Here is a 25950-nt window from a genome sequence, read left to right as displayed (position 1 = left end):
TTCGATATTAATGATGCAATTCACATTTTTACTCAAAATACAAGCTAGAGAAATAGAAACATGCAACTACTAGCAGCATTACATAGAGGGATATTACATATGTCAGCTTGGACTTGGCACAGGGAGACAGAGAGCACCTAAGAGAGATTAACATTTTCAAGACAGAGAGAAAAAATTTTCAAGTGTTTTATTAAACAAATTTTGCATTCTATCATCTGATTTACATCTGGGCACCAAGTGGGAAAGCAAATCAGTGTCCTGAATATTGTGCAGAAAATGTGCATTTGCTCAGAGAGGGGTGAATAATTTCTATCTGATAAAGTGAAGATTACTATTTTTCTTTTCCCAGGGGTAACTCCTTTCAGAATAATTTGTAATTTTCCCAGCTATTTGTCACTGAATAATTTTTATGTAACTCTTGCATAGAATAGATATAATCACAGCAAAATACAATTTATGTTTTATCTGGTTTTAGCTGGACTGACAAATCAGCTGAGAAAGTGATTGGTTTTATTGTTGAAGCAGAAAAAAACTTACAGAGTCTAATTCTGGGATAAGGATTTGTGATACACTCAAAATCTGATCCCTATCAGTACTGTCTCTTTAAATAAACTCCACTTTGATATGATTACTATCCCAATTAAATTATTGAACTGTAACAGTTACTGGGGTGTTTGTGTGTTTGGCACAGTTGGTCTGTTTGTTGTGCAGTAACTGGGGACACAGATGCCTCATGTACACTGCAAGTCAACATTTTTTACATCAAAATTATTTTGTGACAACCATGAGGATGTCAGCAGTAGAGAGAGATGAAAGGAAAATGATTTCCCTAATATGCAATTGTATTTTTTTCCCCTCAAGTTTAACATGCAGATTTTGACCTATAACATTTTTGCATAATAGAAATTCTTTTTACGGAAAAGGTATTTTGGTGTAATAATAGCATTGAAAAATTTCAGTACCTCACATGTTAATAATTTCACTTCTTTCTTTATTTCTTCTTTTACTTTTGGTATATTTCCACAAGATGGCAATCAGCAACATAAAATATTTTGTCTGGTAGCCCTGACTCATTTTTGTGGCAGAAGAAAATGACAACCTAGTAATACCACTGTGAAGAATCCATTATGCAGTGATATAAACTAAATCAAGTTTTTCCTTTAATCTTAAAGGCACTATTTTTTGATCTTACCTGACAAGTTGCCAAATGTATGATCATATTCAGGACCACTCATCAAGGGAAAGGTAGGACCCTGAACTCTGTCCCAGTCTGAATCATCATCTAAATCTTGTATCCAGTAACAAAAGCCATCTTCAAAAGTGCAATTTATTTTCTCATAATCTGTGAATAAGAATTTCTAGTAAATAAAAAATGACAGAGATGGTAAGCATTTTCTCAGAATTACACAAGAATGAGTGATGAACAATGTAAATTTTTAAATGTTTGTAAATCAGCCCACAGTGACTCAATTTCTGCTTTATGTAATGCAGCAGGATTACTCAATAAATGTGTTATTTATGCTTTTAAACAAAACACCACTTTTCAAGGTTCGCCCTACATGCTCTGTCACCTATTCACCAATCTTCACTTTTGATCCTTCTTTTCCTCTTTTCTTTGCCAAGGCCTGGATCACTCCAGCAGAAAGAGCTCACCATTGGAGCTGAGTGCTGTGCTCCATGCCCCTGGGATGCCCCTTTCCTTCTCCTCATTTGCTCCTTCTTTACTCACGTGTCTTTGTTGCAGCCTCCTCATCATATTGAAATCATTTGATATTAAAAACAGTATGAAATTTTTTAGAGTGGATCTAGTTAATGGACTGAGGGCCAGAAAATGCTGCTTCCCTTTCCACCTCCATTTTGTCAAACTGAAAATGTAGATTCACATTTTTGGGATAACAAACAAACACACACACACAAAGAACACTTACTGTTTAGTTCACTTGCATTAAATGCAGTGTACGTTGCATTAAAGCCATTATAATTCTCTGAATAATCGGACATAAACTCTGCCATAGCCTCATGAGAAAAAATGTAAATTGTTTCAAGATTGGTCCCTGACAGAGAAGCTGAAAAAAAATGAAAAAAACATCTAGTCAGAGAGAAAACAATCCCATACACATTTTCCAGTGGTGGAAATCTCCAGTGGTGTCAGAAAAGCACAGTGGATTAGTTTAATCTTAAGGAATGCTTTCCCTGTGGTACTGTGATCCTGCTACAATAGCTTCAACCCCCTGAAGCATTTAGCTGTTCGGCTGACATATAAATGTTCTGCATATTCTAGCTCTCTTATCTATCAACATTGATATCAGCTAGTCTTTTATGGTTTTGCATTCCCATTCTCCACCTGCTTCCAAAAATAAAGATAAATAATAATGTATCTTTCTGATTTATCTCTCTATATTCTGTCTTCCATATATGTCTTCCACCTCTGATGGAATTCAGCTGTATGGCCTGAGTCTTGTGAAAAATGGGTACAACCCGAGTTCTCAGAGTGGAGTATAGAGTCAGGGAAAAGGTATCATCAGTATTTCAAGATCTGAAGAAAGCAATGCCATTGTAATGATTTTTTGGGGAGTTTCATAGCATTTCTCTCAACAGTTCAGTTTAGATGCTTTCATTTTATATTACTGTGTGTGATATTACAGGAACCTTTCACAATATATTTCCAATGAAACACAGACCCCACAAGACCATGAGACGGATGAAGTTATCATTTAAATAAGATCTTAAAAAATAAAGTAGAAATTTCATAAAATATAAGGGAAGCATTTATCTGGTCAAATTTGAGGGCAGACCTGTATACTGAGATTAGTTTTCTAAAAGGGTAGCTTTAAGCAGATCCAATTTTCCTCTTAAACATATATGTGCACCTTTTTATACCTCAAAATGCTTATTTTACCACTTAGATTTATTAATGGAAACATATTATTAGCTGAAAAACAAACTTACCTTGTAAAACCTTGTTTTGTCCTAATCCTTCAAAAATACTCAATGTGTCTGCATAAGGCTGTGTTTCAAACGAAGTGAAGTTCAGTTTAATGGATAACCCTTGAGGCACTCTAAGGACACAAGAGAAAAATAAACTCAAAACTGAAAATCTATTTTTTGACTGTAGTAAAGTCACTGAAGTCATTGAGTGCTTGAATGATGCTGAATTCAGAAGTGACACGGAATTATATTAATCAAGATTATTGATCAAGATGACATATATGACTAACTTTTAGCTTGTAATATTGTCAAAGAAATGGAGCATAAAACTTTTGTAACAGTGGATGTACACCTTTACTCACTGGAGTTAAATATATTCTAGAACCTGAATGTTCTGAACTCTAGAATGTGATAATCATTTCTACAAGGGGGTTTTTGGTTAGTTTTGGTTGAGTTTTTTTGTTCTCTGCATCTCATTGAATTACAATCACTTTTCCATACATGTTACTCTTAGATATCATCTCACTGCTCAGGTAGCATTCCCAAGGCCAGAGGAACAGTATCAAGATATCAATATGAATAGCAAGATATCAAAAATCTCTCTCCTGAAAGCCTTAAATATTGTCTCTTATGACAAAACCAGGATTTGTATGCAGATTTAATGATGTCAAACACACTTTTTGGGAAATTGTTATAAATCTAAACCATTACCCAGAAAGTTTAATATCAAGTAACTTGAAAGGTAAAAAAATCTTGGCTTTATTTTGCTAGACTTATGTTCTTTGAGTAATCTATATTTAGCTGGTTCTCTCATTTCCTTTCTACTAGATAGATATGGTAGTCCAAATTCTGAAACACTACTATCACAATCAGCTCAACCACCACTATTTGATTTTTTTCTGGAATTGAGGTACTCAATGAAAATAGGCTCTCAATAGCAGTCTGCTGGTGCTTATCAGTAATGATTAGTAGAGAAGTGTGAAGTAAATACTTGAATATTTTTGCCTTTTTAAATTTCTTTGTTGTTGTTGTTGTTGTTTTGTATTTCTCCAGAGGGAAGGAACAGCCTTGGTAAGAAAAGAGTAAAACATCTATTTGAAAGTTTCAGGAAGCTAAACTTTCAGGGAAATATTGAGCACACTGCTCTTTTAGAAGTAGAGAAAATTGGATCTTCATTTGGGGCTAAGTGGCGTGAAAGTGTAAAAGCTCTTCTTATAGGTAATGGGGAAATATTTCTAGACAAAGGCAGGCACAAGAAAAATCCAATCTTAGATGTATTATAGGTTGCCTTTATAGCACATTTTTATAGGGATAATAAAAACCATAAGGTACTGGAAAACCCAGAAGGTTCCGTCATAGAAACAACTCTGAAAGAAAGCCAAAATTTGAGTACTGCATTGAATTTCTTAGGCCTTTACTGTCAGTGTTGCCAGATTTTTTTAAAGCAGACCAGTGGAAAATAAATTCAGATGGTTGTTTTTGTCATTGTTCAATTGGTAATTACACATATCTGCAGAAACTCTACTATATTTGCATTTGCTCATGATTCTTTCCAAAATGAAGCTTTTATTAGCTACATGCCTGGTAGAGATATCTACCTAACATAATGCTTCTTGCAGCTATAGCAGCACTTGGAGCAAAATTAACAGTTTAGTAGGAAGGAGGGCACTTGAGTTGTGTTTATTTACTGTGCTCAATTTCTGCCACACCATGCAATAAGGAACAAGTCAGACTTATATTCTGAAGGACAAAACCTTGTTCTTTTCCTGGGACACACCTGTATTTTAAAGGCAGGTGCTGCCAGTAATTACTGGTGAATGATACTGCTAAAGATGAGAAAGAAAAAATATACTAAACAGAAGGAAAACCAGGACTTCAAGGTGAAGATGAAAGTTCTGAAAAAAATCAATGGCTAGCACTTTCAAAGGAGACTTTGGAATGAGAAATTGAAACCTTTTCCAATTTTAAAAACAATTCCTTAACATCCTTTGAAACTCTTCCACCAAATTAATACTTCTCAGAATCAAGGAACAGCTGTTATTACAAAACCAAAATAAGAATTACTGCCTTTCAAAGCTGTAACTTCTGAATTGGCAGCTGTAGGAGGGATTTTTCTAACTTGTGATCATCTAACTGTTTTTTTAGAGATGTACTTTAGGATGAGATTTATTATATAGTGTGGCTATCTTTTTCCTCCTTGGCCTAAGAAGTGGACCTAGAGAGTGAAAATCAAATAGTTGTCCCTGTCTGTAGGTAGATATCCTTGATAAAAAAAAATCTGTTTAATATACCTAAGGCTTAAAAGGCATTTGGTTCTATTATATCAAATGCTAACTATGCAATTTTAAAACATATTGCTAAATTACATAGGAACACGTGTACTCTTAACGCCCAGATGAAGCCTGTACCCCTAAATGACAAGGGAATTCTTGAAAATTCCTTCTGTTAGTAACAGTTACATCATACAAAACTATTGTCTGAAGACTACTATTTAATGTAATACTTTGGAAAAAAAAATCTTGCAATTATTTTGAGTTATGTGATTAATTTTGAGCTTACACGTATGTTCCTCTGGATGTATATAACACAAAAGATTTCTCAAAATCATACTGAGAACTTTTTAAAGTGGGAAAATTATTGATATAGTTATGGAGCTTATGCATGAAGGTCTTAATAGAAAAATTACGTAAATACAAAGGAGAAAATTGTATTAAATATTTTCTATGCTGGAGCATTTGGGAATAAAAGCAAATGGCAGAAGACTATGGTGCAGGAAACAGCATCACCTCATAATAAAAAAAATGTTAGGTATAAAATTACTGGAAAATGGCTTACACTATTATCCATTGGCAAATGATGTTTGCATTATATGGCTTTGGATAATTCATAGAGTGAAAAAACCCAGAGGAGCCAGTCAACATGAATTTTCCATCACAAACTGCAGCTGTAAAGATATAATGAAGAACATTTGTCAGGATGACATTTGAAAAACAGAATTAGAGCCAAGATGAGGGAGACCTTGGATATTGGTTTACATAGATTACCTTGGAAATACCTTGTAAGCAACAATAGGAAGACAAAGTAAAATACACTATCAACTTACTCCCATTTCTAATTCTTATCACTATTTGATCTCAGAGAACTATAGGAGAAGAAAAGCAGTACAGAAAATTCACTTTTAAATTAGACACAATCCAATAAATCCAAATTAGTCTAAACCAATCCAAATAGTTCAAATCCAACAATTGGATTTAGTTAATCCAATTCTTTCTTTCATTTTATTCTATAGTTTTATAAGGAAACAGTATCTTGCCTTACCAGTTCTTATCTACAGTTACTTTAAATCAGAAAATTGTTTTCACTACCTGAGACAACTTGATATCATGTGAATAAAAGCAAAAAGGGGTAAGGTTGACTATTATTATCTCTACTTTTATGAACTTCCTAGTTCCTTGCCTTATATACTACTGAGTACTCGAAGAGATAAGTGGATCTCCCAAGTTTCCTGCCAGCTATCAAACTCATTCAGCTGAGGTAAATGTCATCCATCATCATCTAGTTTTTCAAAAGGCTTTTATTAGTTTTGTTTCCTTGGTGTTGCTATTACATTCTATGAAAGTTCTTCACTTTAAAAACCAGTTACTTAGGGGGAAAAAAAAGTATTTTTAGCCTCAACAAGATTAGAAATGGTAATTCATGTACAGTTATTTTATTTCAGCAGAATGAAAAACGGCTGAACCTTTTGCTGCCTCTCTTGAACATTGTGTTAGGAGTCTGTCTAATGATGTTTTTTCTTCAGTTGTTAAAAAAGTATCATAGAGCTTTCACCTAAGGATAAAATCAGCACCACACATGATTCTCTGGAGAGGTAAGAAGAAATTCATAGATTTGAGGTAGATGATCAGAAATTAGGTAGAGCTTTTCATTAATTTCAGAAATGGAATCATACCTATAATGACTGTCCAAATTATGAATAATCAATTGTATTGAAAATTAAATGGGAATTTGATTGAGCATATTCCTCCTCTGGGAAATTATATACAAAATAATAAATTGGGGCTCCTTGTGTGTTCATTTTATAAGTGTAAAATTCTTTGTGCCTACCACTGTAGCAAACACAACATAAAAATTAAGCTTTTTTTCAGCCAGCTATACTCTGTTATTAAAGACTGGGCAGAGTGAACTTTGCCAATATGCCTCATGCATGAGCTGAAATAAAAACATATTTCCTTTTGCAATCGGTGAGAGGACAACAGAACACATAAGATTTTAAATACATAGAGAGAAAAGGTTCATGAATGATAGTTATTATTCTGTATTAGCATTATAGCTGGGTATTGGTATAGAAGTACTTTTTCTCTCCACTTTAATTCATGTATTTCCTATCCTTACCAATGAGAAGAAGAAAATCAGTACAAAAAGGAGAGCACCCAGCTTATTATCAATGAAGAGTACAAACAAGTGATGCTGTTAACAAGTAAGACTGTATCTAAAAAGAGTCTTAAAATACTGACAATCATAAAAAAATAAACATACTCTCCTAATAAAATCAATGACAAGTGTTTGCTCATTCGTTTCTGTTAGAATCACAGAATGGGTCAGGTAGGCAGAGACCACAGTGGATCACCTGGCCCAACCTCCCTGCTCAAGCAGGGTCATCCCAGAGCACAGGGCACAGGATTGCATCCAGATGGTTCTGGAACATCTCCAGTGAGGATGGAGATGTCTTCACACCCTGTCTGGGTGATCTGTTCCAGTGCTCAGTCACTATACAGGAAAATTCTTCCTCATATTTAGATGGAACTTCCTGGTTTTGCCCATTGCCTCTTGTCCCATTGCTGGGCACAACTGAGCAGGTCCTGGTCCATGCTCTGACCTCTCCCTGCAGACACTGACAGACATTGATGAGTTTCCCTCTCAGTCTTCTCTTTTCAAGGCTGAACAGCCCCAGGTTCCTCAGCCTTTGCTCATAAGAGAGATGCTCCAGTCCCTTATTATTATTATTATTATTATTATTATCTTCTTATTGTTCCCTTTTATCTCTTAACAGATAGTGAGTAAATTGAAACTGAACAGAAAGATTCTGGATAAAGTCCTAAGGCAGCTCATCCACAGCCTAGTAATAATCAGTACTTATCATCTCAGGAAAGACTAAGAAGAAAGAAGGACTGGTCCTGTTTCCCTGGAGAACCTCCCAGTGCTTCCTCCTTGCAGAGAGGAGGCAGCTGTGGTCAAAGATGGGAAGGGGCATGGAGTCATGACAATTTTGCCGCTTCCTGGAGCCCAAAGAAAAGCTGCAGTTTTTCTCCTAAGGTATCCTTTGTAGGAGCCACTTCCACTGCTTCCCTAGCCTGTACCCTACTGTCCATTTCTATTTACTAATTTTCCATACACGGAGTGTTATGAGGGCTTAGTCCTGTTATCCTTGAATTTCAGGGAGAAGCTCCCCAAACTGGTCAAATCAAGCCCACATATTTCACTTGACAGGACCTTTCTCTGCCAAGGGCAGTTCATTATTTTCTGATTAATCTCTCAGCGTTGTAGAGATACTATGTGGGGGGTAATCACAAAATGATAGTCTAGACATATAATAACTGCAAAGAGTCTGCAGAAACCCCTCCTGGGATCAGCCTCCAGTCTCCCTTTCCTTACCCCTACGTGCTACGTGGCTGCTTTGCAGCAATGTCAGTCATTATTAGTAGCTGCTGTTCAGACGTTACATTTCTCTAGAGACCCTTTCACTGAAATTGCTAGCTGTACTTTTGTGAAGCCTTTTGTTACTGCACTGCATTGCAGAGACAGAGAGAAACCTTTCAAGATAATTTTAATCAATAAAACGAAAAGAAAAGGTGTTCGGTTGCCTGAATCTCTGCTGAGAATCTGAGATTTTACTGAGCTCTGTCTAATCTAAGAGATGACTAAAATTCACTTTTTAATCCTATTTTTTAAGTCATTAACATATTATAAAATCAGAAATACTAGAGGGAATAACAATCAAGATGAAAACCAAACCAAATTTTTTAAAGGACAACTCTTGTGTATGCAAGACCACTTGCAGCATGAATAATTAATTGATCATAAATCTCACTGTGAAACTCTGAAGATCTTTTGAAATTCTATACAATTTTAGCTTTCTTTTGACCAAATTAAGTTTGTCTAGGAATGGGACAAAAGTGAAAAATTAAAGAATTGGAAAAATTGGCAGGTATCCCAAATGTGCATCCGGATTCTTACCACTCATTCAGCTGGTTTTGCAAAATCTACTAAGAAACTTAAATACATAAAATTAGAGAAGCTCTGAAGTTTTGGATAGAAAAGACTGAAAATGTAACATAAGAGACATGGATCAGCAATTTGTACTCCAGCCAGAATGGTACTTCTGTAAGGTTATGAGCCAAAACTTCTGCACTGAGGGTAGCTGACCAAATTGCTTGGAAATACCAGGCATCAGTGAAGATGAAGAGGGGGAAATCATCCAGCTCTCTGAAGTGGACTGTAACTACAGCTGGTTTCCCTGTGACATTCTATTTTTACTTGTATGCACATTCCTGACATTTTCAGCTCAGTTGTGCCCATTCTTTAGTGATGGGTAGGTAACTTGCTGATTGAGGAATATCCTCAGTTGCAAAGGGGCAGAGCTTTCACGACTTATGTTTGCTAGAGATTTAGGGAGATATATGCAAATCAGATCCGAAAGCCATGTGCATAAGAGTCTATGCCACATCTGAAAAGCTCACCTTAAGCACAATTCATAACTTAAACCACTGTGTAGCCTTCAAGGCACAGCTGAGTCATGTCTACACAGCTTTGACTTCAAGTATTTGAGCTTATTTTTGTCTGTATCTACCAATATATAATATCAATTAAATTCTGTCATATATAACAGTTATGAATATAAAGTCTTCAATAAAATGTGGATGAAACTTGTAAATTCAGACCTAGTCAGGACATGAACATGCTGGAGTGAGTTCAGAGAAGGCCACCAAGGTGGTCATTGGCATAGAGCTCTTCTGCTATGAGGAAAGGCTGAGAGAACTGGAATTATTCAACTTGAAGAAAAGAAGGCTTTGGGGTTACCTAATTGTGTTCTTTCTCTCAAGGGACCCTACAAGAGAGGAAGTGAAACACTATTTAAAAGGCCCTGGAGTGACAGGACAAGGGGGAAGGAATTCAAACTGAGAGAGAGTAAGTTTAGATCAGATATTAGGAAAAAATTCTGAAACAGGTTGCTCAGAGACTGTATGGATGTCCCATGCCTGGAAGTGTTCAAGGCCAGGTGAGATGGAGCTCTGAGAAAACTGGTCTAATGGAAGGTGTCCCTGTCCATGGTGGGAGGTGGAATGAGATGATCTTTAAGGTCCTTTCCAACCCAAAGCTTTCTGTGATTCTATGATAGTAAGGAAAACCCATTCATTTAATGAGATGTATAATACTACTTATGAATGCAAGGATCTTCACTTTTCTTTTTTAGCAATACCTAAAATTAAAAAAAGACCAAAACCAAACCAAAATAAAACAAAACAAATACCCCCAATAAGATCCCTGTGTCAAAAAAAGTATGATGGTAGAAATGAATGACTGAATAACTTCTTGGGGGTTATATAATCTAGTGTTTTCCATGGAACTAAGGTCTAGCTGAGCCTTAGGAACTTCTGATTTCCTCAACTGTAGAAGGACCAACTCAGAGCCAATCATTATTATGATCTAGTTAGATGCAGCTGTTATGATAAATAGACATTTTGCTGTATTTTAGTGGACGTACCAGTGAAGTATTTTGATGGATATTTTCCCTAAAATGTTCAACCAAGTCTCACTTCTGAGCTGACTGGACTCAGAAAATAATGCAGGCTATGGGCAGGCCTGCAATTCTCTTTTAATTTTTTCTGAAGAAAGTTACACTTATGACAGAAGACGTCAGCCTGTCACAAACCTTCAGGATTAAGCTTTCAGATTCTTTAAAATCATAATTGGTCTTTACTTGCTTGTTTGTTTTTAGAGCACAGCATTTCACATGTTTCTGAAAGCTCTAAGCAGAATACCCTCACTGTTTTCCCCTTCTTACAGCAGAATGGAAAGAATCTTTCCAGGTTTCTAGCACCAAATTCTGTGTTTAAATAAACAACCAAGCAAACAAAACACTCAGGGAGTTAATTGCTCCCACTTCTCCTAAAACATTTGCAATGTTCTCTTTGCAAGACAACTTGACAGACTTTTAACTGAGAGCTGAGGCTGTGGAGGGAAATGCAAGCAGAGCAATAACCCATGTGTCTCTCCAGCAAAATGCTGAACAACTGTTTGGTAACTCCTTGGTACAATTTCACAGCATTCATTTCTACATAGAGGCCTGACTGCTCTGCACAAAAAGTTACTTGGGGAAGCTAGGAAGTCAGATGGAATTATAGAATAGAATAATTTAGGTTAGAAAAGGCCTCCAAGGTCATCGAATTCAGCCTTTGACTGATCACCACCTTGTCAACCAGGCCATGTCCAGTCGATTCTTGAGCACCTCCAGGGATTGTAACTCCAGCACCTCCCTGGGCAGCCTGTTCTGATGCTGGACAAGCCTTTTTGTGAAGAAATTCTTCCTGAATGTCCAGCCTGAATCTGTCCTGGCACAGCCTGAGGCCATTTCCTCTTTTCCTGTCACTTGTTACTTAGGAGAAGAACCTGACCCTCACCAGGCTATGCCCTTCTGTCAGGCAGTTGTAGAGAGTGATAGGTTCCCCTGAGCCTCCTTTTCTCCAGGCTGAACTACCCCAGCTCCCTCAGCCTCTCCTCATGATTTGTTCTCCAACTTCGTTGCCCTTCTCTGGTCTCTCTCCAGCCCCTCAATATCCTTCTTGTAGTGAGTGGCCCAGAAACAAACACAGTATTGAAGCTAAGATAAAGGCAAACAAATGGACTGGCACAGCAGGATAAAAACAGGATAGAACTGTTAGAAACCAATGGGGTTTTAGGTCTGTAAGAGTTTCATAGAATCACAGATGGGCTGAGGTTGCATGGGACCTGTGGAGGTCATCTGGTCCTGACACTGTTTGATGTCACTGATGCACAACTTCATAATAAATTTCTATATTATTTTATAATTTACATAGTATTTATGTTATTAATATTTCTATAGTAAGCAAAAACTTATATAATTTTATATTACAATAGACAGAGTCTAATATTTCATTATTGCATATTCTTCATTAGTAAGAATTTTAAAGAAAATTGTTTCCACTTCCAAGATAAAGATTTTAAAATCATTCTTGTTATTATTTTTAGTAGAACTGATTTAGATTTCACTGTGCATTTTATTGCCCATAAACTATTTACAAACTTCTGACAGGTTTAAGCATGTTTAAAAAGACTGATTTACAGGGGTTTACATGCTTACCACATCTTATTTCAGCTTCATCTGAACCATCTGGACAGTTCAAGACTCCATCACAAAAGAAATCTTCGCTAATGCAGGTTACACCATCAGCACAGAGTTCATCAGGTGGCAGACACTCAGCTGGAATAATAAAGATGAGAGCAATAACAGCACAGCAATAATGCAGTCTCACTACAAAGGAAAATTGACTTCCCTCTGGTGGCTTTACCACAAATCAAATCAACCACTCTACTGTGTTTTACAAAATTGCATTTTTAGAAGCTTGGAATGAAATATCACATCCTAAAAAGATAAATTTGGCATAGAATGGAGAAAGGTCTCAGAAGTGAAAAAATTTTTTTGAAACTAAGCTTGAAGTGGGGCTGGAAGAAAATGTCTATGAATTTCCTTTTTCTTCCTTTACACAAATAAATTACTTTATGCATTATAATAAATTACATTTTCCAATTTCTTGTGTTCAAATAATGTCAGAAACCTGTCCTTGGATTTAAATAACAGAGAAAAATCTCTGGGTTTAAGTAAATACAATTTTATTTAATTTCTTCAAGACATCACAATGTTGCACTTCATCATGCTAAGGAATCTGATTTTTTAACCAGCATATCTTAAGAAACAAGAACCTTTGAGATAAGATTCTGAAACACCAGAATTATCAGAAACCACATTCTTTTCGGATTTGCAAATTAAATGCATAAGTTAAGAGTAAATTTCTGCAAGAAGAATACATGGGCAGATCCTTAAAACTGTAGAGCTTACTAACAGTCTTTTCTTAGAGCACAAATGCTCATCTCCTGCAAACATGCCCTTTTAGTCTTTAGAGAGTTTTGGTTTTAGACATCTGTAGAATTCGAGCAGGTTCTATTAAAGTGAACAGAAACATTCAGCTAAAATAAGCTTTGGATAACTATTAATTTCAAAATTCTTAAAATTGCATGAAATTCTGTAGAACTATTCACACAGTTCCTTGTCTCTACTTCAATAAATGCTAACAAGAAAAGGTCAAAATTTCTGATGCAAGCAGGAAGAAAATTTATTTGTAAAATTTCATCTTTTTAATTTTTTTTTTTAAATAAAGCTGTCAGTTTTGTAATCTGATTAAGTATGATATTGTATTGTGTGTCACAGACTAACATTGATTTGTAGCATTTCAAAGTGCTTTACAAAACACTCTCAGTGTTGGCAATGTAAATGTTACAAAGCCAAAGCATTTGCTATCTTACATCCAACTGGTAATTAAAATGAACCAAACATACTCCAGTCAAGTGTTGGAGGTGACACAGTGCCAGTGAATGAACTTCCACAGATGAGCAGAGGTAAAAGTCTGCATTCTAGACCCAGAACAAAAATTCCAACCAATAACTAATAGGTTTTGCACAAGCCCAGCAGGCAAGAAAACGTTGTTTACATGCAAGATGATAAATTCTGGATTTATTCAACTCAGAAAACTAAACGGCACTGCCACCTCCTGGATAGAAAGAAATCAACTTTTCCCACTAAAACATTCCAACCTCTCTTTTAAATAGCAAACAACCCTAAATTGCACTGTAAGTGCTATATTCAACTAAATAAGGGCAATAAACAACTAAGACTTGAACACATTAGACTGCTTGTAGATGTCATATACATTTTCACCGTGTAAGAAGGCTAGAGGATGTTTTCAAAGATTCAAACATCGTCAGCTTTCTGTCCATTGGAAATCATAGTTTGCTAACAGTTGGCTTTTAATTTTTTATTTTTCATTTTTAATTTTCTTTATAAATGTCTAGAAATAATAAGAAAAAATGGAAATAATAGGAAAAAAAGAGCAGCCAGTATTAGTGTCAATGTGTACATCAACATATGTAACACATACAGCATTCCAGTAACAGGTATGGTCTTAGAAGTCACTTCTCTTTGAAGAGGTCTCCTTAGTCCAAGGTAAACCTGCATATCCTGCATTTACATGGGTGGAATAGGAGGATTGAATGCTGTGAGGAGAGGCTGTACATGAGCAGGGCAATTCTGCTATCTCAGATTGTTCCATGTATCCTCCTTGCTCCTCCACACACACAGTTACTCACCCACAGTAGTTGAGGACTTGCTTGTGGTGAGTTGTCCTGAACCTGGACAAACACAGCTCAAGGTCAGAACTCAACTTCTTGCTCTCTGGGAACACCTCTGCAGTTGCTTGGGCAAATTATCAGTGGTTAATCTGCTTTTATGTCTGCATTATTTGCCCCCCACACTCCAGGTAATGATATCATAGTGCCAGCTTGAGTGGCTTGGTCCTGAATTTCAAGTGTCACAATAAACATAAGCAAAAAATTATGTGAAGTCCAAATGTTTCAATACCTTAAAAAGATTTCTGTCCTCCTTCTACCTTCCCCCCATAAAAATAAGAGAAATGCTTTCTCTCTTCCCCAGTATGCAAAAGTTCTGACCTGGAGTTGGTGTCAGTGAACTTGTAATTAAACTGGGATCTGTTGAAACAAGACAAAGTTATGGCAACTTTAACATTAGTACTAAAAGGTGTATATATAAAAATTTTCTCACAAATAACAGTGCTCAGCAAATCAATTGGGAGCCTCAAACCTATCTAGCATTTGTCTCCTTATGTATATATATATATATATATATATATATACACACACATACCTGTGTGTGTACATATTTACACATGAACAAATGCATAGGTAAATAAGCAGGTTTGTATTAGTGATAGTAAGGTGCAAAACAGTCTGGAAAAATGGAATGTGCATTTGCAATTGCTCCAAGAGAAGTTCTGCATCATTGAGGATAGATGCTTTCTATCTTCCCCTGGGTATGTAAAAGTTCTGACCTGGAGTTGGTGTCAGGGAACTTGTAATTAAACTCGTGGGATCTGTTAAAACAAGACAAGTTATGACAATTTTACCATTAGTACTAAAAGGTATATATATACATTTTCTCACAAATAACATTGCTCAGCAAATCAATTGGGAGCCTCAAACCTATCTAACATTTTTCTCTTTACATAGAGGTTTATATATATATATATACACATATATATATATATACATACCTGTGTGTGTACATATTTATCCATGAACAAAAGCCTAGGTAAATAAGCAGGTTTGCATTAGTGATAGTAAACTGCAAAACAGTCTGGAAAAATGGAATGTGCATTTGTGATTGCTCCAACAGAAGTTCCACTTCATTAAGGATGCACTTGGTGTTTCCACCTCCCAAATAGTCTTTTCTCTTTTCCTCTTTGGATTTGCATTAAAATCCCTGTTTACTACTTTTACTTTCTAAATTAAGATTCAAATATGTGATTGGGATTGCATCTTCAGCTGTAAACAATCCCCACGTCACTACAGGTAATGCATCCTGTATTTACATGTTTATAAACATCCTCATATAACATTCTTTGTAAGATGAAGGGCCAGAAGGAACAAAGTTAGAGATGCAGTAAGGCTTTCTCTATAGTTTGCCATCCATCAGTTTTGTGGCAGAAGTTGCTGGCCAGTGGCCATCACCAATGGTCATCATACTTTTGTTAAATGTTACTGCTTTCCCAGACCTGGTGCACAAACTTGAAGGAGGATTTCCTACCGATTTTTGATCAAAACATTCTTATTTAGCAAATACTATTAAGCTAAACTAAGCCATTCTTGTTACGGTGCATTCTGTGTCAGCAAATTTAAGGACACAGTTTCTTTGGCAGAGAGAGAGGAGAGCAGGGAGAGTGCAGCTGGATGGACTGTTCTCACACAGCTACTGCAGAGAAAGAAGCTTAATTCATACCTTCACAGGTTTCCTAAGGGTTATATACCTATATCTGTCTACCAACATATCTGTCTACACATTTACTACAGGATAAGTAATTTAGAAGGAATTAAGCATTCTAAGACCTTAAATGTAGATGCATGCATGAGCAAACAGTTCTAGCAAAACAGTTATCAAGGAGCTACATCTTGAAGACTGAAAAAATTGTGGTTGTTACAGACATTCTCAAAAGTGCATGCACGGGTTGACAGCAAAATCTCTAAAGGAAAACACATTACAGTGACAGAGTTGGTAGTGATATAATTATTATTACAAAATGTCACTAAAGTAACGTGTTGAGAAGTCAAAGGATGGTTTTAGGGTCAGCAGAACCATAACCCTGCATCCAACAGATGAAAATGTACCACGTGTGGTAAAAGTTGGGTATATCTTGATGTTTGGACTGAAACAGAAAGAACGAGGAAGCAGACAATATTAACAAACATAGAAAAATCACCTCAAGCAGACCCGAGACCAAAGGAGAAGAAATTCACACCAGGAATATTGCTGCCATTCCAGCATGGGGTGCTAACAGTTCCCTTCCCTTTCCTCTGGAACCTTCCCCCATCTCCAAATTTTTTGAGGATGATTAGCAACATTGAGCTTGGGACTCATGGCAGCATCGCAATATCATACCAGAGGAAGGGACAGATAAGAGAAAAAAATTGCATGTTAGCAGTTTAAACTGTTTAAACTGTATCTTTGGGAATAAACCATAGTACTCGCACACTTTGGACTACACAGATTAATAGACCTGTAACCAGAATAATAATAACTCATTCACTACGGCTATAATTAGAATATCAATAAATACTTGTCTCCTATATTCTTAGGGGGCATAGTTTGGGTCCTGGTCTGGTAGCCTGCCCTGGAGAGCTTGTATGGGATAATTTGTGTGCTCTTTGTATGTGACTACCTGCACGTAGTGCTACAAAGCACCTGCTGTACTATTCAGCTCTCTGCCTGACTTTTGATTTGTGAGACCAAGGAGCTTTGTCTGCTTCGTATCTTATCATTGTAAAGCTTCCAGGGATAGTGGAAGGAAAGTCTGTCAGTCAGCATTGCTCAGTAAATCAGTAACCACAGAATGAGAGTAGGACTCCCCAACCTCATCCACCTCCCTAAATCTGCAAAATCTTCAGCTTGCACCTCAGCTGGTTAATGGAGACTCAGCTTTTGGTTCGATGCACTAATAAAGCTCTTAGGGCTTTTGTAAAGACTTCAGATCACTCACTGCTTTCTCAAATAGTCAGAAATGGTGAAGGCAGCTAATGATCACTGAACGCACCCTGGCAGTCGTGCCCCAGCTACAGCCAGGGCAGCTTTACTAAGCTGTATGAGCTGAACAGCAAGACTTATTTTCCGTCCTGTTGTGTTGGTAACAAAAATTAGTCCCTGTTTTGTAAAAGATACTGACCTGATGACGTTAAAGGCATCATTGTAGTAAGATTTTCAGCAGCTACTGGAAGAAAGCGAGTTCATTATAAGCTTCTTTTATAGCACAGTGTCTAGTTTTAGATGACAGAAATAAAGATTAAAAAGGAATCAGCTGTGACTATTTCTCATTGAATCACTATCAGTGTCCTGCTTCCCTCCTTTTGTCTACCTCACCCCATTCCCAATCTTTTCTCAAACTCCATGGTTTTCCCAAGGAGGAAAGGTCCCAAATACGAGTTGGAGTTACAAGGTTTCATAGCCACTGCAATTCTTTTCAATCCTCAATCCCTATTCATTGCATTTAAAATGTGTTCACCTGGGAAATCTCTCTCTTGAGGCTTTTTATTCTATAGAGATTTTCAGAGCACCTGTGTCTTATAGAACAGTATTTAGAAGGGATAAATGAGTTAAAATTAACCTGGGATAGTTTACAAGAGGGAAAGTTACTTTTAATCGCTGTGAAAACTGATTTTAAGCAAGTCACACCTGTATGACACCTCTCTCCCTCTCTGAAATAGGAATGTCTCTGACAGAACATATTGATATACACGATGCAAAAGTTCCACATAAGATTATAATTATTAATTAGTTACAATTATTTTACTGATGCCCTCCTAGTGGAATGGACAGGTGCTATCTCATGTGAAAAAAGGCATTTTAATGATCCACAGCACTAAAAGTTTGACTACTTCAAAGTTCATCAATGGATATAGAACCTTTTAAGAGGCTCTTCATAATTTTCTTTGGTGGCATTTTTGAAGTATAATGCGAAATCAATTTTCACAGTGTTGTGCAGGTATGTGAATAAAGAGGTAGTAAAGAGAATTAAATATGCCAAGACTCTGAATTTAGCCCTTGAATACTTGAAGTACTTAACAGAAAATGCACCTTTTAGTATAGAGACATGGCACACCAGATTCCCACTCCTCAGTTGCTACTTAATAGTAACTCCAGCAGGTCTTCAAATATCAGCTAATCAACTTCTACTTCAAGGAATTCAGATTGTTTCTTAAACTCATCCCCAGTGAAGGGCTGTTTTGAAGCTTTATTCAGGTAAAAAAAAGGTGCCCATTGATCTTGATAAGCTTCCATTTAGGCTTTGATAAATTTTCTAGTACTTACATAAAATAACTATATCTATATATTTGCAGAATCTAAAGCTACCTAATCCTTAAAACCCTATTCCTTTTCCCCCCACTTACATTTACCTAAGCTCACTAGGAATATGGAGCCAGTTCCCTGGGTGTACTTCTACAAAAGCAGTTTGTTTTTCTTCCTGACATCTTTTCAATAAATGAGTCTTTACTCTCCACAAGTCCGAACCCTTATTCTTTAGCAGAACAAAATTATAACTGTACTCTATGTAACTTATGAAACAAAACAGTTGGGGCTTAATTGCTTTAATTAGAGGGCTAAGAATATTACAAATATTATGCTTAATAAAAGAGGTGAAATTGAGTGTTTTTCCCTGGGAAATCATTACTTTGCCCTTTAATCCCTCCTTAGTGAAAGTACATAATGCTGGCTCTTACTCTCTAGTAGAAAAGGTTGTAAATTGTTCTCTTGGCTGCTACTGAATGTTCTGTAGTGGGGGAGGAGGGCACCCAAGAAAAAAAATAACAATCTGATTGCTCTTTGGGAGCCAAAGCTTTCATTCCTGATACCTGTAGTTCTTAAGTATTTGTAGAACCAAAAAAAAAAAAAAAAAAGAAAACAATAAAACTTACTAATATTAATATTACCTGTGATTTGTATGCTGTTCACATCAATTTTCAAAGTCTTGGTAGGATTAGGATTATTTGCAATGACACCCAAAACCAATACATTTTTTACTTTCTCAGCTGTTACCGTCTGAGTAAAATAAAGGCTGAGGATCACAACAACACTAGCAATACAAAACAGAGGAATAATTAGTTATTCAAGCTGATTAAATAAATCTGCTATACAACTTATCATCTGGACAATATTTCATTCTAACACTGGTTCCATTTGCAGAGGCAGATTGCTTTTTAAGTATTGGCTAGCAAAGATGGCAAATAAAGAAACACCTCTTAATTATCAGGTAAGCTTGAACCTTGCAGAAACATTGTTCATTCTTTATCTACTCTTACTTGCACTGTTGGGAAAAAAAAACAAGACAACATTTATATCGATTTCTGCAATGGAGCTGAACTTGAGAAAAACTAAAGAAGCAGTTTTACTGTCATTCAACAGTTCTATTAGTTTTAGCCCTGAAATACTGAGGGTGAACCTTGAAGTATTACGTAAATGGTATAATATATTAATGTGGCAAAATCTTATACAAAGTGACGACTTCTATAAAGCAAATAACATCTGTGGATTCTGCATTTGTGCAGATCTGCTGTGTGATTGCCTGGATTCTCACCAGGAAACAGTGATGGCTGAAAACAGAGATATTCAGAAATTGTGGTTAAATTGCATTTAACTTCTACGGTGTCTGAATTTTATCCAGCGTGTTTTTGGCTTGTCCTCTCCCATCCCTTCTAGACACTATTATGAGGTTTTATATTTGTAGCTAGAGTAAGGTAATGTTGAAATGTGAAACTTGCCAAAGATAAAAGATTTCTCCTTTTACTTAAATTTATGTGTAAACTTTTCTATCCTTAAACTTTTATACTACCCATTTGCAACTGACTCAGTAGTGCTCTTTGTAAGGAGTGATTCATCCTGTCGTTTTGCTGAGCATAGTTCGTAGTTTTCAATATGTAAAAAAACTCTCCTACTTGCATATTTCTGATAACCTCTAGGCCATGCTGAGCAAACAAAAGCTTTTATTGCTGTCCTTGTGACTCAGCAGCAGGGTTTCAAGGGTGAAATACCAAGCAGATTGCCTGAAGGGGTAAACAATTTTTAAATGAAAAGAAAGTAATGTCTGAGACAAAGTTATTCAAAGCAGAAATTAAGACAGATCCTTACTGACATATTAAAAGCCTGATTCAACATTCACAAACACCTGATTTTCTGTGATTTCTGTGACTGTTGTGTCAAGACACAGGGGTGGAATTAATTTTGCCCAACACAGTTATTTAAAGTGCAAATATCTAGATTCCCATTGTGGCTGGTAGAAAGAAATAAGCTGCTTTTTAGCATAATTGATCTTCTCCTTAAAAAAGGCATCTAAATTGACTAGATGAGAAAATAAAAAACTCAGCACAGTCTTGAGCAAACTGTTCAGAGATGTCTCCATCTTTGATGCTCAAATTTTGATGAGAATAATCCCCTTTTTTGTGCAGAAACCAAAATTCCTGACTGGATCTACCTTCACAAGGACAACACCTTGGAAGTGGCCTGCTCCTGCTACTGTGTAGTCCATGCCCTTAGTGTTATATAATCCTTCATAAAGTGATCATACTCCACTTTCTAGCTAATTATGGCTATGTCCTCACTATTCCAATCAAAAGATTGCTCTAATTCAAATCTGCTTCCTACTGCTTACTGATATTCATTGTCAGCTAATATCCTAATATCTTGTTTGCTTTTTTTTTCAAGGACAACTGTTCAAATAAACTAATCTCCTCTGCATATTTATCAACTTTATGTATTTACATTGATATCACAAGAACATGTGGTAGCACAGAACTATTGATCTGTTGTAATGTAATGTGTACTTTAATTTTCTGGGCTCACCTACTAGTCAGCCAATTATACCATTCATGTCTCAAGGTTCTTCAGCTCTGCTGCAGTCTTAATCTTTTGTCCTCTGTTTTGTTCTTGCCTATCACAGTGTGTTGTCAGACTTTTCTTGAATTAAAACTTGAGTTACTAGTAATAACATGAGATCTGCCCCCAGTTAAAGCAGTTTTACACAAGCAAACTCAGCACAAACTGAAATGCTTTCCTTTCTAGCTAATTTCTTACATACCTCACTCACTGTCCTAAATTGACAGTTCCAGGGACCAACACTTTTTTCTTCATCTAATCCTAAAAGAATTTTTAGAGAAAATATATGTCTTGAAACTTCATCCTCTTTAGAGGGCCTTATCCAACCTCTAAAAATGTTTGGGTTTTGGTTGTTTTTTTTTTTTTTTTTTTTTAAATCTACTCACTGTCCACAGAAGAACTTTCTAAATTAGCAGCATCACTGTCTCTTGCCCATATTTTAAGTAAACTTTGTTATATCCAATTACCCAGTCTCTGACTTCAATCTGTCATGGTCATCTTCAGATTTCCTGTAGAAAAAAACAAAACAAAACAACAATAATAAAATAAAAGGAAAAACTACAACCAACATTACATGGTTCCCATTGACCTTATAGCATTTTGGATAGGATGGAAGCATATTCTGGAAGTGTTTAATAATTGGAAATAGTATTACATGTGTTTTGCTGAATCAGGACATTAGTAAGAATAGTCCAGATGGAATTAACACTACAGACCTGGCTGCATAACCTGGAAATTTTTGTCAGCTGGCTTTCAGTAGAACAACTACCACCCCAGGATACTGAAAATGAGGTCAAACAAGCTTTACTAAATGAAGCAGATGTTACTGTATGGATTTTATGGAATCTTTAGGGCACACAGGCTGCAGCGTTTCATGGTGTAAAATGTCAGCCTCTCTTTCTAATGCCTTAAGGAATATGAAATAAGTAGATCCATATCCATAGGGACATATGAGTGCCTGAGCCTCCAGGCTTGTGCCAGGAGATCTCTAACCTGAAATTTCTCCTAGATGACAAGGATCAGCAACCCTGCAACCAGCACCTTGGAAAAAAAAAAAAATAGCAGTTCTTTAAAATACAGAATTTTTGTAAGTGGGTCTATCTTAGGGCTCAGCCTTGCTGGTTTGGTCAAGGCATGGAAACACATCAGCCTGAGAAGGAAGTTTCCCCAAGGAAACACATTAGTGTCAGCCTCATCACAGCATTGCACTAGGAAGATGTAAGATGTGAAGGGGATAACATAGGATGTTCCCAAGCATGTCTTGAAAATCAAGGTATTGGTAAGTATTTCTGAGAGAAATATCTAAGTGAGGACTTTTGACATTTATTTTCAAAGTTAAATTAAGCTGTACCTACTTGAACTGGGAAATTTCACATCTCTCAAATCTGTATTTCAGATCACTTTCTTGAAAGATATTTTGTATCTATATGAAAAAGAGAAATCTTGAGCCAATACAGTAATTAAATATACACCCAGTCCCACACTACAGGCATGGTTTTGATACTAAATAAGTTTTTATAGACTATATAAGGAAAGTTTTACTTTGATGATTCACTGATTTTCACAAATAAGGAATATATTGAGTTCTGACCAGGTTTAAGATCTGAAATATCTCTTTTTTGAAAAGAAGAAAAAACCATCAACAGCAGGTAATGTTAGGGAATTAATGTACCCATAAGTACTCTTGAATTAACCAGAAACTGATAGGTTCTTACCAATTTTTCAACATCAAAGGCAAGGACTTTGAAATCAGCTGAGGAACTGTTTTGCAAAGCAGGAGTGAATGATGTGCCAGAGATTATTTTAAATATTCCCATGTAGCCATGAGTATTCACATCTGTCTCAGCTGGATAATTAAAAATAAAGGGGGTTTAATATATAGAAATAAATGAAATATGTTCCATTAGATTGTATTCCACACAGGCCATCAATACAAAAACTTCTATATTTTTGTTTTGCTTTGCAGAGATGTTCTGCCTAGTGCTGAGTTAAAATAAAATAGACCTTTTCTAATGTTTACAATAATTGCAATTGTAATAATATTTTTATGAATTCTATTCGTACTTGGTTCTCATTACTTTCAATTTTGTTTTAGATGCTGTTCTCCAGCAACTCTGTGAGTGGATAAAGGATACAATGATATGCCCAGTTATGTCTAACTCAAGGGACTGAGATTCATGGGAACGCAAATAGTGAATTATGAGGTTTTTGTGTGTTCTGGATTAAAAATATTATGAATTACTGAGTTATACTTTCTGTATTTGTACTATGCTAAACTTTTATTTTATGTGTAAGCTGGTTTTGATGACAGTACTGGAAACATCCAGTGTCAGAATAGTTAAACTATTTTTGACTCAACCTTTCTAACCAATACATATATGAAATTCTGGGAGAATTTATAAAGAAACTAGATACCTGGTTTTGTTGCAAATTTAATCTTGATTTTAATATGCTACAGCACATGAGGTATACATAAATCAATTAATTATACATTAAAAACATATTTCTTCACTGTATAACACACTGGAAATTCTCAGAAAATACCTGAATTAAAGTAAAAGGGGAGACACCTGCGCATTCCCACCTGGCCCAAATGTGTATTCCTCTACTGGATTCTGTAATTTCAGGGGACCCTCACCACCAAGAAGAACAAGAAGATCAACAGGATGCCATTGGGATCATGGAGTGGTGATATTTTCTACTTAATCTGTCTCCACCTTACTCTCCTCCCCACCCAGCATCCTCTCTCCTATTTCTGCCTTTTTCTCTCTCTCTGTCATTTACTATAAAAAAAATCCATACTATTGACTTTGGCATATGGTCTCACTTGCACCTTAATTTGGGCAGAGGCATTTCTAATAATTTTAATAACTGAATCATAGCAGCAGATAAGCAATAAATACTACAGTGAATAGCTTATGATGGAAGGCAGAGCATAGTGAAATATCTATCAAGTTAATTTCAACTAGTAACAGCAGATTTTTTGAGCTTCTTTGAAGAGCATTTGTCCTTAAAACAATTGCAAATCTGTTTAAAAATATTTCTAAATAACAAATGCCTTCTTTAGTTCTATACCCACTATAATAACAAAAAAGAAATTGTAGTTATATTTGTACATGGGTAAATTATTGCCTATTTTTCTTCTAAAAACAAAGTCATTAAATAAAGACTCTCTAGATTCAATGATATCCCTTTTTATTTTACTGGATTGTGATAGCATTCCGGTAAGAAGTTAAGAAAATCACTAGGGGAAGCAGTTTTTAAAATCTGGAAATAAAAACAATGCAACTGAAGGAATGAACACAATGTTCTGACAAAATGATTTTGTTTGGGTTTTTTTTGTTTTTTTATATGAGTCTTACCAAAATTTCAGTCTTCATGAAGTTCAGTATTAAATAGTATGGGTTTTTGGTTAATGAAAGCACCAAAATCATTAAAGTAGCAGAATATTTTTTGAGCTACGAAAATCTCAATGAGTCTTTCTCCAGTATCTCCATATGGCTCATGTGTTTTGGAGCCCTGAACTGGACAGTCCTCCAGGTGTGGCCTTCCCAGTTAATTTATATCCACAAGAGTTCTTAACCAAAATTTCAATTCCATTTGAAAATCATGGTACATTGATATTGTAATTGAATTTGGTTTGGGTAACTTCTTTTGTCACATTCTGAGCACTGGATGAAGACTAAGAATGACTTTACCTGACCTTTACATGGGGCTGGCAGCTGACTGTCTGGTGTAGGATCTCTCTCACACCAATAAATGACTTGAAAATACTTTTTTCATTTAAAAAATTAAGAGATTCCAAGAGATGGGGAGCACCCAAAACTCCCCACAAACTCCAGTGGATTATCAATCTTTTGGTGGATTATTTGTTTTCTGAGTCAAAACTCATATATGGAGAAACAGGCAAAATGTCACCTTTTTCAATATTACCTTCTCTAGTTGATAAATACTGTGGGATAACCAAAGCTTTATAGATTGGATTGCATTTCAGGGACCTGTCTCAAAGCCCAAACCTTGAAAATTATTTTATATGGCTCCAGAGCATGATTCCAGTGCTTGTTTTTTCCCCCTATTTTGTTCACATCAATTTTCAGGGGAGGAAAACACATATAACAAACCCTAAAACACTGCTACCCCTGCCCCCAGCATTAAAAGCATAGTATGAAATAAAAAATACTATTACAATTGTAACAGCAGTGGCTTCAAAGTCTGAACAATTCCTAAAGGTCTGCAGGTAAAGGTTAGCTAAACTTACCTCGTTTCAGCTCCCGGATTGATAACCAAGAAAGTACAATCAGTCCAACACAAACACACACAAAAATTGCAAGCAGAGAAGCGAACAAAATCTCATAGCTACTAAGAGGAACATATTTCTTATCAGATGACTTTTTCAGCTTCATTTCTGTCTGAAAAGCTTGTTTGAATTAAGGACTGAGAAAAGAAACAGCCTGAAAAGGAGGGTGATAATCCACACCAACAGATATTTATAGGAGATGCTTGTAAAATAATTACACCATAAAACTTCATTGACATAGGTTTTTATGACATTCCTGAACGGTCATATTCATGCAGTGGATATGCAAATAGGAAGAAAATCCCTCAGGAGAGCACTAAAAATATGTCTCAGATAAAGAACAAGCAAAACCACAGAAATGCAAGGTTAGTCACTGGATTTACACTATTTCTAGTAATTTTATATTTTTAAGTGACAATATAAAATATTGCTGCTAAATTTA

At 35.9% G+C, this 25950-nt stretch overlaps 1 protein-coding gene across 1 annotated transcript in view; it reads right to left on the bottom strand.

The window, feature by feature from the left end:
* The window catches only part of TMPRSS15 (transmembrane serine protease 15), a 53608-nt gene extending 27953 nt beyond the window's left edge, over positions 1-25655 (bottom strand). Inside the window, exons 1-13 of the mRNA XM_085074707.1 lie at positions 25470-25655; positions 22927-23057; positions 22567-22634; positions 21679-21720; positions 19273-19415; positions 17511-17555; positions 15126-15167; positions 14368-14409; positions 12308-12427; positions 5764-5872; positions 2950-3059; positions 1929-2066; positions 1193-1342 (exon numbers count right to left, since the gene is read on the bottom strand). Coding sequence (XP_084930833.1) covers positions 1193-1342; positions 1929-2066; positions 2950-3059; positions 5764-5872; positions 12308-12427; positions 14368-14409; positions 15126-15167; positions 17511-17555; positions 19273-19415; positions 21679-21720; positions 22567-22634; positions 22927-23057; positions 25470-25614 — 1285 coding nt within the window. The 5' untranslated portion in view covers positions 25615-25655. The remainder of the gene's footprint in view (positions 1-1192; positions 1343-1928; positions 2067-2949; positions 3060-5763; positions 5873-12307; positions 12428-14367; positions 14410-15125; positions 15168-17510; positions 17556-19272; positions 19416-21678; positions 21721-22566; positions 22635-22926; positions 23058-25469) is intronic.
* Between the last annotated feature and the right edge of the window lie 295 nt (positions 25656-25950).

This window comes from Lichenostomus cassidix, chromosome 1 (assembly GCF_008360975.1).
Source record: "Lichenostomus cassidix isolate B80296 chromosome 1, HeHo_3.0, whole genome shotgun sequence".
Taxonomy (NCBI): Eukaryota; Metazoa; Chordata; class Aves; order Passeriformes; family Meliphagidae; genus Lichenostomus; species Lichenostomus cassidix.
Note: the sequence above shows the minus strand (reverse complement) of the source record. Positions and strands in the feature narration are given on the sequence as shown.